At 54.5% G+C, this 13244-nt stretch overlaps 1 protein-coding gene across 1 annotated transcript in view; it reads right to left on the minus strand.

Moving 5' to 3' along the window:
• Positions 1–1873: 1873 nt before the first annotated feature.
• Positions 1874–13244, minus strand: part of LOC104157521 (mannan-binding lectin serine protease 1-like) — a gene marked incomplete at its 5' end in the record, with an annotated part of 14740 nt that continues 3369 nt past the window's right edge. Inside the window, 3 exons of the mRNA XM_009694881.1 lie at positions 1874–2769; positions 7328–7402; positions 8404–8541. Coding sequence (XP_009693183.1) covers positions 1874–2769; positions 7328–7402; positions 8404–8541 — 1109 coding nt within the window. The remainder of the gene's footprint in view (positions 2770–7327; positions 7403–8403; positions 8542–13244) is intronic.

Here is a 13244-nt window from a genome sequence, read left to right on the forward strand (position 1 = left end):
GGTGGTTGGGGCCATGGCTGAGCAGCCGTGGGGCTGAGGGACAGTGTGAGAATCCCCCCAGGAGTGCAGGCGTGCGTGGCAGAGAGTAGCAATCAGCCTTGACCGTGTTCCTCTTGGAATAAAAGCTTTAGGGCACAAACTCATTCATATCAAAGTTTTTATTTTGTTCTCAGGAGGAAGATTACACAGAATCATCCTTACATGACATTGGATATTTTACAGGATGTAGTATCAAAAAAGAAATATATATATATATATATAAAAAATACCTTGCAGTTACATGACATAGCCAAGAGTACTGTTCTTAGCATGTCTGCAAGTTCAACCTCCCTTAGGCCTTCTGCTCCTCTACATGATCATCGGGTATACGGTTGGACTTGATGATCTTCGAGGTCTCTTCCAACCATAATGATTCTATGATTCTATGATTTACAAATGGCTTTTTGGATGCTAGCAAAATGGCAAAAAGTGGCTCATTCACTGTTGACTCTTTCCTTGCATGGCAAAACCAAAGGAGGAGGAGGAGGAGAGGACCAAAGGAGGCTATGGGCACGCAGAGAGGACAGCAGGCAATTTTTGCATGTTGCTTACAGCTGTAGGAGGGCTTTGCTGGCAAGTGAAGGAGATGATGTCCCCACTGAAGGAAGGTAAGCTCACTCAACCTTCTTCCTTGCAGGGGATTTACTTGTCTGCATGGGCCATGGAGGGAGTCTGAGGAGATATGAATAATTCTGGTGTGTCAGGTGAGTTGGAGTCAGTTTAGAATGACTTGGACTCCTGCAATAGGCCAGAAGAGCCATGAACAAACACTGAACACCAGCAGTAACCTGTAAATCGACCAAATCAATGGTCTTAAAAGCAGCTAAAAGGGACTAGGTTCTTGCAAGAATGAATGCATTGCCATGAAGGACTACCGAGGCCCCTAAAGAAGAGGTGAAACCTCAAGGAAGGGCATTTTATCTGAAATGATTCTGCTGAAAGTGTTGCTTATGTAGAGCAGATGTGATGCTGCCTTGTGTGTTGGAAAACTTTCCTTGGGAGGTCTGCTGTGGCTGGAAACCATTCCAAGAGCTGGCCTGGGGGGAGGACAGTAGAGGGCTTGAGGTGATAGAGGGTTGGAGAAGTTTTGGTGGCTGGAGGTGAGGGTGACACTGAGTCCAAACCCTGCTCCCTGTCCTTGTGTTCTCTGTGGGGCACCCGTCCCACTTTGGGTTGGTGATGTCTTGGCAGACATGGCTGGAGTTTAGAGCTAATGTGGATGCATCCTCACATCCCTGGGGCCAGGTGGACATCACCTGAGATGCAGGGATGTTTGTTTGCAAATAAAAACAATAGCAAACCCCCAGGGCTCCCTGACTTGCACAGAAAAAGTGTTCCACAGCGTGGGGCACCTGTGAGTTCCAGGTCTGCCCAGCTGGGTTTCCTGCACTGTTCATAGGCTCTGTAGCTCCTGGAGTTGTGTTGTATGATGGGAAGATCTGGCTGGAGAGCCTCAGGGGTAGGGGCAATTCTCAGTGCATGGCCCAAAGCTTTGGTGGCAGGGAAATGCTGCCTCCATTGTTGTTCCTTTGTCCTGGCTTGGAGGAAGGCTCCCCGGGAGTGTGGGTGAGGTTTGGAGACGGGCAGCACAAGCTGAGGATGCCAGCTGAGATCTTGCCCTTCGTCCCTTCCCCCAGCTCCTTAGCAAGCATTTCCTAAGTGCGCAAGCAAAGGGATGCGGGACCAAGCGAAACAAATGACGTGGAGGGCTGGGAAAGGCCTGGCGTGCGCTGAGCATCGTGGCTACTGCTTGCGAAAGACCAGAGTCTGGAGCACATTAAACAACAACAACAAGAACAAGAAAGGGAGCTGCGGCAGCAGGCTGCTTAGTCACTCATCTCTCCAGCTCCGGGTCCAGAAATGTCCACCTCTCTGAGGAGCCTGTTTTCTTCTCCACCCAGTCCACATAGTTAGAGACTTTGGTGTACACACCGTACACCTGCTTGCTGCCGCATTCCTCTGGGCCACCCCAGGAGACCAGCCCTTGAGCCACCCATCTCCGGGTTCCTGGGTCCTGGATGACGAAGGCTCCCCCGCTGTCTCCCAAGCAAGTGTCCTTCCCACCTTCGTAGTAGCCGGCGCAGAACATGTTCTCGGTCACACTGTAGTTCCCCGACCGCGACTCGTAGCTGGTCTTGCACTCTGCGTGCAGCACCACCGGCAGTTTGACGTACTGCAGGATGTCGGACAGTGTCCTCATGCCCGAGCTGATGATCTCGTCCACCGTGATGTTAGGGTTGGAGATACCCCAGCCAGCCACCAGCCCCAGTGTGTTGGGGTGAGGCCCCTCCAGTTCATGCTCAAACTGGGGCAGGCAGACAGGCATAACGTAGTTCCCCATGGTCACCTTCTCCTTCAGCTTGACCAGGGCGATGTCGTGGTTGTAGTTCTGGATGTCAAACTCCTCGTGGAGGATGATCCTCTCCACCGTCCGGTTGACGGCCTCCATCTTGTTCCTCACATCATGAAGGGCCAGGTAGACAGTGACGTGCTCCTTGGAGACAGGGATGACAGTCTTGTCTCGCCGCTGGGAGCGGAGCACGTGGGCAGCTGTCAGCACCCAGGAGTCTGAGAGCAGGGCCCCGCTGCCAAACCATTTGTCATTGGGCACCCGGGACATGTCCTCCACCACAATCAGGGCCTGCCAGGGGAAGAAGCCGGGCTCTGCGTTTCTCCCGCCAATGATGCGCTTGATGATCCCAGGCAGAGGACGAGCCGGCCGACCACACACTGGGGACAAAAAGGACAGGACGATTACTCCCAGCACTTATCTAGGGAACAAATTAAAAGGGACATCCCTGTAGATCATGCCACATGGCTGGTTACCTTCAAACCAAACACCCACTTGTGTCTTTTTTTTTCCAGAGAGGGCAACTCTTATCTGTTTCTCAGTGAATAAAGAGCATCCTCCCTGCCATCTTTACATTCTCCTGGCAGTGTGCTTCAGAGCTCAGAGTAGGCTGGGCATTACACCCCATCCGGTACGCTAACAGCTCTTTGGATATATGTCTGGGAAAGGAACGCATGTGTCCTTCTGAAGGGTTTTGCTTCCTAAAGGCAGTCCCAGCTCCTTTTGTGTCTTCCTCACCTAGTGGAACCATTTCTGGTGGCAGTGGTTTGTCCTCCTGGAAAAGGGGCAATCTATTGCTCTTCCATGCGGATGGTGGAGTGACCTTGTTCAGCCCTTGTGAAACTAGTCATGGACGAAAAGGCCAGTCTGAAGCCTGCATGGGTTGTCCAGTTTCTTATGAGAAGTAGGAACCACTCTATGTTTCTCTAAGCCTGAGGGTCAAACATGAAACCAGGAGACCTCAGTGCTAGTGCTGCCTCTGTCACCAGCCTGCTACATGACTTTGGACTCTTCCCCTCTCTCTGCTGTTCAAGCTATTTCAGCAATACTTCTGGAGCACAAAGCATGTTTCTGTGCTCACAGCCTCAGGACAATTGCGTCCAGTTCTCCAAGAGTTAAAAATAGCCATACCAAGCCCTCTGGATGTCCTTTGCTTTCTGTGGTTGTGGACAATGAGGCATAGATTAAAGAAGTGTCTTGTCTACAGGTTAGTAGAACCTGCTGGTTTTCAGAATTTGGGCCTCCTTTCCCCAAGTGCCCATGGAAACCTCAGTCATGGCATCTGCTCCCACATGGCACCCTGGAAGACCCAAGGGAGGATCTCAGGCAGCTCTCCCAGAAGGTACTGACAGGCCTTTGGCATAATCTACCTGCAATGATGAATGCACGCTACTCAGCACCATCCCCATCACTGCACCTTTGAGGCCTGCAATACTTTCATGGTGGGGCAGAGGGTCCAAATGCCCCTTGCATCTCCCCAGCACACATGCACCACGGAGTGTGGCTGTGGGGCTCCCACGGTTATGGCAGCTTGCCCAGAACAGGCCATTCTTCTGCTGGTAATGAGACAGGACTGAAACCAAGTTGAGCTGCTAGACACCATCTGGACCAGGGAAGGAGGCATCTTCGAGCTGGGAGCTCCCTGCTCTTGCTGTCCCGGCTATGCAAGGAGTCCATCCTGGGTTTGGTCATGGGCAGTCAAGGCCCAGTTAGTCCCAAAAGTTTGCTCCAAAGAAGTAACCTCCCAGCTGCCTTCTCCTTCCTTACCCTTGCTAGAGGCTGTGAAAGGAGCATGTGAATGCTCTTGGCCATGAGACCATGGTCTTTCTAGGCACACTTCTGGCTACCAGCCCAGGTGGGTCTCAGGCCCAAAGAGTCTCCAGTGAGCTTGGAAAAGGTCAAGCTTTCAGTACCTGTCAGGGCAGGGCTGCAGCACATGTGGCCCTGTCACGAAGGGAGGTTGAGAGCCCTTGATGAAAAGAGTGGGCTTGTGCCAAGGTCCCATGTGTTGGATCTCTACTCCAGAGAGACTGGAGGATTTACCCTGCAAATAACAGGCTCATCTGATGTAAAGAGTGAGCTGTTGCCTGCTAGGCATGAAGATGGACAGTTAGAATTGTCTATAGCACACTATGGGGCCGTGGAGACTTTCATCCAGGGTTAGCTACCCCAAAGCTATACCAGATCTCCTGACACTGAAGTCAGGCATGGATTCAGCAAAGCACATGAGGCAGGGTGGGACATCAAGCACTGTAAGTAGTATCAGGCCTTAGTCTTGATTTACATCTGTGCGATCTGTGCTCCAGATGGGGACCGTGGTGCTACCAGATTCCTTAAGGAAGGGCAAGTGGAGGAATCTTTCTGCTATCTCGAAGACCTGGCAGATGCTATAATTTCTGCCAAGCCTGGATTGCAGTAAAGCAGGGCTGTGACTTAAGTTTGTTGTACAGTTGAGCTGGTAAGTGGGACAAGGAGATGGCTTGAGGGCCAGCCTGCGCTTTGCAGTTCCTCACTTTGCAGTTCAATTTCTGGAGTGATTTGGCTGTATCCATACCATTTCAGAAGCAGAAGAGCCAAATGAGTAATCCTGAAGCCTCACTGTGCCCCGTGACCTCGCTCAGCCCTTCCCAGACCATCCAGCCGCTTGCCTGGCTCCTGCTCAATGTGCCAAGAAACCCAGGGGAATGCTGGTGGGAGGACTGGAGCCTGACATCAGCCCAGCTCCACCCCTCGCACTGAGACCTGTCATGAGGTCTGTGGTCTCACGGCCACGGCATTTGTCCTCCCGGAGGAGCTGTGGCTAGAGGAGGCTTGGCCATGGGGTGTTGCCTAGCACCATGGGCTTTACTCCTGCATCTCAAGCCCTCACCACAATTCTGGCAGCCAAACCAGCATCCCTCTTCTCAGCTCCTCAACAGACCCAGAATTAATGTCTGAAGAGCCCTGACGTGCTGCCTGGTTTGCCTCCAGGAGCTTTATCCAGGCGCTGTGACACAGCATGAGGAAGAGGAAGGACTCAGCATGCTGAAGGTGGCTCTGAGAGGGCTGGGACAATCTGGCCCCTGGGAAACAAGCTTTGGGACATGGCTGGTGGTGGTGGGGCTGGTTCATGCCTGTGGCAGCACTGTGGAAGGGGACTCCCAGATTGCTTGGGGGTGCTGGTGTCACTGGGAGGTTGTGGGAGCAGATTTAGACTTGCCCTTCTATGGCTGGAAGAGTCCCACATTGCAGCAGCTCAGGTAGTGATCTCATCCCTCTGAGTCTGCAAGGGGAACCCACATCCACCGTGGAAAGTGCCAGGACTCTGCCCCGATACCTCCTGTGCTGAGAGGAGAGGATGCAAAGCTTCAGAGAAAAAGGGTCTGACCCCCCAGGGTGATGGGATCGGGGCTGAGAGCCAGCCTTGCAACCAGGGCAGGAGCACCAGGAGCTGCTAACGTGGATTTGTTGCAGTTGGGGTCTGCCACTAGGAAAAACGTGGCTCCGGCAGGGAGGGAGCATGGTGAGTGTCTCTGCATGTGGTCCGCTCCCCTGCCTTTCCCAGTGCTGCAAGGAACAGAAAACATGCTCAGGCAAATAATTCCTGCGTCCCAGCCCAGCCCAGCTGGTCTGCTGCACCGAAGCTGACGTCCGTCCCTGGGAGATGGTTTTAGAGGAAGTGCATCCAGCCAAATATTTATTCTATTAAATTACATATCCAAAATGCTGACCAGGCTGCAAATGCTCCCACTAATGGCAGAGGCAGGCACAGAGTGGCCTGGAAGAGGAGTTTCTATTGATGGGGAGGTGGCGTGAGACACAGGGGAAGATCTGAAGAGCAGCTGGCCAGCTGCTGCCTGCAGATCCCGATCTCAGGAGAATGTCAGCCTCTCTCTGGGATTTTCCATTTTCCTGAAGTCTCTCTGACTTCTGTCACTAATCAGGAGGCCTGGAAGTGGCCCATGAAAGCAGTTATGGCCCCAAAAGATGTCCCCGTATGCTCCCAGCTCAAATTAGTTCAGGCTGAAACATCAAGGAGAGATGCAGGGAGCAGCTGCCGCAACAGGAGCAGTCACAGCCCTCGTCTTGGAGCTCCGTGAAATGCAGAGAATCTCAGGGGGTCCTTCCTCTGGCCTTGCAGTTGCTCAGTGTGGCCGGAGAGCAGATACCTTCCATGAGGCTGAGCCAGCTCCTGAATCCTCGGGAACCCTGCATGGCAGCTGGATCCCTGCACCTCTCTGGAGAGCGGTCCCTGCACATCCGACCATAACCTGCACCCGGGGCTGCCTCCAGCCCCGCTCCTCGCAGCCAGACCTGGCCCCATGCTTGGCTGTGGCCAGCAAACATCCCAGGGACTTTTGTTTAATCCCGAGTGGGCACCTGGCCTGGAAACTTGCTGGCTGCAAACTTTGCTGCCACTGCTCAAAGGCTTGGGACTTTTCCTTCCCTGCGAGGTGGCTGGGTTTTTCTCAAAGGCTTGGAGAGGTGCCAGTTGCTTCTGCATGTAGACTCACTGCTAATGGGATTTGACAGCCGGTGGTGCTGGGCAGATAATGGTCTGTCCTTGGCTGGAGCCATCTCCAGTGATGCTGGGGGCTGAACATGGTCAGTGGGCTCTGCCCTGGGGCTGCTGGTTTCGTTGTCTGCTGGACTGGGAAGCTCAGGGTGCCCTGAAAGCCAGGATGGCTGTGACCCCATGGCTGTTCTATACTGCCTCACTGCTTCCCAGTGCCACAATACACCCTGACCATCTGGGCTAGCTGGGATAGCAGGAGGCCTGGATCCCCATCACCCTCCCGGCCATACATTGCAGCAGTTGGATACGTATAGCCAAGGCAAATGGCATTGTCACCAGGGAGCAGGATCCCTGCCCAGGGAAGCAGCAGGTCAGGTCAGGCATGGAGGCATCCCCCACCCCGCACCCCTTGCCGCAGGCACCAGCTGCCCCAGCACTAGTACCTGGTTGGCAAGATGGCAGCTTGGTCCCCAGCTCCTCGCTCCTCCATACCCCCGATGCGTCGCATGTGTAGGTGGCTGGAAGAGAGCAAACCATTAGCTGGGCTGTGGCCCTGGCATGAGCGGGTGTCTTTTGCAGTGAGGAGATGTTGCCCAGCTGTCAGGACCCTTTCAGCCATTTTCCAGAGCAGGAGGTGACCTCCCTTTTACGCTCTCTGTGCTCCATTCCCTGGGGGACACTGGCAGCTCTGCATCCATGCAGGGGACATGCCACCATTCTCGGTTTCATTGCCTAAGAGTTTTCTGGAGCTGCCTTGGCTGACAGCTGCCGCCTTATTAATTCTGCCAGTGCTCATTCCACTAATGCATGTGGGATACTGGGACCAGATGCCTGGAGCCAGCGGATGTGCACAGGGGTATAAGCAGGGAGACAGGAATGTGAGGAAATCCTTTGGCTTTGCTTGCTGAGGGAGGAGGAGGAAGAAGGGCTGGGGTGTGTGCACATCCCTTCTGCTGCCCAGAGCTGAGTCTGAAGGGTGCAGAGACCTGTGGTGCTTGGCAAAGCACCTTGTGGTGTCTCTGTGGTTGTGGACCAGGTGGATAAGGGGGAAACTCACTGCCATGGTCTCACTGCTACCTGTTCAGCTTTGGCTACGCTGGACATTTGGGTGCTGTGGAGCCCTTTCTGAGGTTGCTGGACCTGGTGCTCTCTCCAGCAGCAGCTCCTTTCACAGAGACACAGAAAATTTCATATGCTGTAGGGAGCAGATGGCAGGGTAAGAAGGCAGAGCACAGAACAACCACACTGCTCTGCTGAGGCTATGAAACACACAGGCAAAGCACCAGGCAGTGCTAACTCCATCCTACCTCGTTGTGGAGCAAGATGTGGCCAGTCTGACAATCCAAGCAGTGCAGGCGCAGGGTACAATGTGTGTAGGCTACATCCACAGCCTGCTGCTTGCAGAGCATCCTGGAGCGGCCATCCCAAGCTCCCCCCGCTTGCAAATGCAGGCACGCACGCATGACCAGATGCCCACCCACACTGTGCTGTGGGGACGCGACCCTGCCCCACTGCTCACCGGTGCTGTTGGGGGCCATGTGGTAGTAGGGGTGCTGGCAGTGGTACTGGATGGCTGCTCGGTAGGTGGTCAGGTTGTTCCTGGAGGAGAAGGTGACAAAGCCATGTTCCAGCTCCAGCGGCGCTTTGCAGTCAGCAACTGAAAGCCAACACAGAAGGGGGGTTGAGCCCTGGGCTGTTTCTTGGGGTGTCCAGCCACTCAGAGGGCAGGTAATGCTGGGCTTTGGCATCTGATGGTGGTCCTATGGGGCAGAGTGAGGGCCCATATAGTCCTGAATCCCCTTCCTCTAGGGCATTGCAGGGGGCAAAGCCTGACATGGCCTCAGATGGCAGCAGGAGGCTGTCCCCAGGCAGGGCAGCCTGGTCCCACCAGCAGCACGGCTCACCCACAGGCTGTCCAGCCAACACCTCTCATGCAGTAGAGACTCCAGTCCTGGTAGCCCCTCCTATGCACTTCATTTAGTGCAAGATCTCTCTGCTATACCTTTGAGAGGGGAAGAAACCTGCTCTGGCAAGTGAGATCCGTTGAGAGGTGGTTCCAGAGTACGTCTTTGCATCCCTTAGGAGTGGGCAGGGAAAAGCAGGCAGTGATTCAGTAACCTATGCCAAGCATCAGGGGTGCTCCTCTATGCACAAGGCTTTGCTGAGAGCATGGTCCCATCCCTCCTGCTCTGGGTCTTGATCACCAAACAAGGCTGATTGATAAGCATTTACAGATCAGGCTGAGCAACCCTAGGTCCTGGCTGTCCTGTGATGGCAGGAGACGAAGGACATTGAGAGTGTGGCTTGGCAGGTCTGCAAGCGTGGAGGAGGCCAGCAGATGTGGGTGAGATCCCACCTGCCCTATTCCCCAGGACATGGGCAGGTTTGGCTCTGCTTCAGCAATCCCTGGTGTGGGCTCAGGGTCTGGCAGAGGGAGAAGGATTGCCAGGGTGCTGTTGCCCTTTCCCATGGACTGTCCATGGTCCCCTTTCACTCCCACATCCCTCACAGTGCCCTACCCAGGCTCTCCTCCCCAGCTTGTCCCCTGGATTGAGTTTGTGCCACCCACCCCAGGAAAGACCCCAGGCTGCAATGTGGTTCATCCACCAAAGCCAGGAGTCAGCCTGTGGGAACTGCAGCTCCCCACCACATGGGCAGTTCACACCACACTTGAGTGATGCTGTGCAGCCTCCCCCTGCTCCGTCCTGGGGGACCTGCCCTAGGGGGGGGGCAGGAACCGGGGTCTGATCCTGCCAGGAAATGCAGTGTTGCAGAGCTGGGATCTGCCACATTTACGATCAGGGGTTGAGTAGGGGATGGGTGACTTTGCAGAAAGCAGGTCCTGTGGATCAGGGATGACGTGAGCTCTGTGGGTCTTCATGTGCTCCAGGATGGGAAGGGGACAAGGACAGGAGCCCTAACTCCTCACGCAGTGATGCAGGCTACCGAAGTGAGAATTCACTACAAGCAGTAACTGGCACCAGGGATGGTACTGATGCTCAGGGTCAACCACCTGCTTGGGTGACAAAAGCCTGCTTTATGGCAAAACACTGACAGCTGACTGTTCACCAGGGTCCCCTCCACCCTTCCTGTAGGGACAGCAGGTGATGGGATGGGTGCGTGGGTGCAGCCAGGCTGGGTGGACGCTCTGGGTACCTGTGCTTTGCAGAGGGGCAGAGGAGGGCACATAGACCCTTCTCACCTGCCCTGAGGGTCCCTGGCTGGCCTGGGCTTTCCTGTTCTCTTCCCATGGTGCTTGGGTGCACAGCGCTCCTGTGCCTTGGTGCCAGTAACTGTGGGACCTTTATAGGGTGCTGGGAGATGCTGGGGCTTGCAGGAAGGAGGGAATGGCTGTTAGGGGACCAGCCTGGCTTGCACATCTGCTCTGGGGTTGTTTGTGGCTGCAGGACAGCATCCTCTTGCCTGCACAGCAGGCCTTACCGTCCCTTCCCTGTGTGTCCCCCAGGCCTAGGGCAGGCCTGATCCCTGGAGAATGGGCTCTGGCACAGAGGTGTTCCCCCACCAGTGTCCTGGAAGAGTGATGGGAGGGAGTTTGTGCTGTGAGCCTTTCCAGACTTTTCCCTTGGAAAAGGGGCCATCTAGCAACTCCATCTTTGTAGGACCAGAGGTGGACTGAGCTCCCCAGTACACACCTCCTCCTCCTCTCCCAGCCTCTGGTCCACATCCGAGCATCCTCCCAGTGAAGCCTCCGATGCCTTGGGGAGTCCAGGGTGCATGCCCTGGGCTCTTGGGGACATGAATGGGGCCAGAGACTGGGCTCTGACCTCCTTCAGCTGCAATCAGCCCGAGGCCAGGCAGTCCTCACCTCTGCCAGGCCAGAAGTGGGGAGCAAAGGGGAGGCGGAGAAGCATCCATCCCCCAGTGCCGGTGCCAGGGCTTGGTGCCTGCCGGAAAGGGCTGGTGATGCTGACCCATCCTCCAGGCCTCCTTGCCTGGGGGATCTGAAAGGCACTAGGACTCTCGAAGAGAGAAGTGGAAGGAGTGTTTCTTATTTGTGATGCTGGGCCAGGGAGGAAGGGCAGCGGGAGGCTGAATACAAACAAACAAACAAACAACCAGGCAGCCATGCCACGCTCCTTGCACAACCACCACCTTGGACCAGCCAGGCCCCGCTCCTTGCACAACCACCCCCTGGGAAGGGGAGCCGAACCGGCCGAGGCATCCAAGCGGAGACGGAGGGATGCGGAGGATGTGCCGGGAGCTGGCGGCAGCACAAGGTCCCTGAGCAGCGATGCTGGGGCTGGGCAGGCACCCTTTCCGTTGGGTGGCATGACAGTGGGGAAGGGGGTCTCGACTCCAAATTTCCTTCCCCTTTCTCAAGACGGAGTTAAGAAACCACCAGGCGCAGAGGGGGTTAAGCATCCAAGCGGAGACGGAGGGATGCGGAGGATGTGCCGGGAGCTGGCGGCAGCACAAGGTCCCTGAGCAGCGATGCTGGGGCTGGGCAGGCACCCTTTCCGTTGGGTGGCATGACAGTGGGGAAGGGGGTCTCGACTCCAAATTTCCTTCCCCTTTCTCAAGACGGAGTTAAGAAACCACCAGGCGCAGAGGGGGTTAAGAGTGCCATGCCGGTTAGACAAGCCAGGAGATGGATTTGGCAGCTGGCCCAGGGGCAAAGGGGCCCTGCCCTGGGTACCGGACAGATCAGAGAGGGGCATCGAGACAGGCTGCCCATCAGGGCGGCGCGGCCAGCACCAGCCTCACACGGCCACTTGCTCCAAGCCGGCTCTTCCCTCTGTCTGGTTGTCGGCTTTATCTGCAGCTGCACCGAAAGCACAGGGGAAGGAGGAGAGCAGAGAGATAAAGCCCAATTAGTAGATGAGCAGAGAGAGGCATGCAGGAAACCCAGCCCCCAAAACACCAGAAATCATTAATGAGTGCCCGACGAGCCGAGCCGTGCCAAGGTGCCGCAGATGCCGGCGGAGCCATGGCCATACCAGGGACCCGCTCGCTCTGCTCAGCCGGGGCGACCTGGGGACAGTGGCTGGGAGAAGCTGTCACGGGTTTGTGTTTAGCCTCACCAGGCCATGGAGCTGGATTTTATCCACCTTGGCTGAGAAGTTTTCTATTTTCTGCATTGCTTTCTAAAACCATTTTTGCTTGTGCCCTGCCTCTCCCAGACATCCCGGGGAGGTGGGAAGCATTGCAGTTTGGAGGCCTGAATTGCCCATTTAGGGGCTTCTTGGCTTTCCAAAAAAAAGTCTTAGAAATTTAGTGTAGTGAGTCATATCACACAAGAAGGGATCAGTTCCAGGCTGGCTGGAACAATGCAGGTAATAATTTCAATTTTCTCCAAAAAATAATACTTTTTGGAGTTTATTTACCTAGATTTTTGTTCTTTTTTCCTAGGCAACACCGATTTTTATCTGATCACTGTTCAAGATGGATAAAATCAATAGGAGACTGTGGTAGTGAGTGGGGAGTTCCTTGGTAGGGCAGAGGCATCACTGACCCCAGGATTTCTAAGGAGCCCTTTCAGATATGAATCTACTTAGCAAGTCTGAGAGCATCCTAATTTCCATTTTGAGTGAGAAAACATGAATTAAAACTCCAGAAATACTTTTCTAAGGTAAGATCCACAATATCATTAAAAGAAAAAGGATCCGCTCAGATGAGGATAGCCTGGATCCCAACCCTCTCCTGAAAGGTCTTGGGACCTTCTTTGAGTGAGTTTGCTGCTTTCCTCCTCTCTTGGCTAGCCTTACAGCAGACTGAGCAGTAACGAGAGCCTCCCCGAGGGCTGAGGGTGTTTGGGGCAAGGGTAAAGGTGTTCTATCAGGTGCATCTCCCAAGCCTGAGCTGAGAGAGGATGTGGGTTAGATGAAAGAAGAGATGATGCAAATCGTCACCCGTCCTTTCAGATGGCATCTCCTTTCTTCCCCCCCCCTTTCTCCTCTTTTAAGGTTTGTAAATATTTGGGCAACTTTTCTCTCCTCTGTCACCTAACTGAGCAGTGTGCAGTTTAGGCTAGTACCTGGGACCTCTGTAATGTCCTGGGTCTCAGTAGCCTCCACTGGGAAGGAAATTTGGACCAGGAACTAGATTATCCCAAATTGTCCCAGATTTACCCAATAGAGCCAGCTCTCAAGAGCCAGGCTTGCTCTTTCTTTGACAGGGAGACAGCAAAGCGGCTCACAAACTAAGTTATATGAGTAATCTAAATAAAAGCACCAACCTCCTTCTTGTGGCATTTGGAGCGGGCCCCGTTATGTTATCCAAGAATGAGCCTAAAGAGCTTTGCAGAGTTACGTAGCCTCTCTGGCTGGGTTTATGTCTCTGAGTAAGGAACTCCACTCTGGCAGGGCAGCTCCCTTTAGCATTAAATGATTTCAGTAGGGA

Source organism: Cariama cristata, unplaced genomic scaffold (genome assembly GCF_000690535.1).
Source record: "Cariama cristata isolate BGI_N322 unplaced genomic scaffold, ASM69053v1 scaffold30342, whole genome shotgun sequence".
In the NCBI taxonomy this organism is placed as follows: domain Eukaryota; kingdom Metazoa; phylum Chordata; class Aves; order Cariamiformes; family Cariamidae; genus Cariama; species Cariama cristata.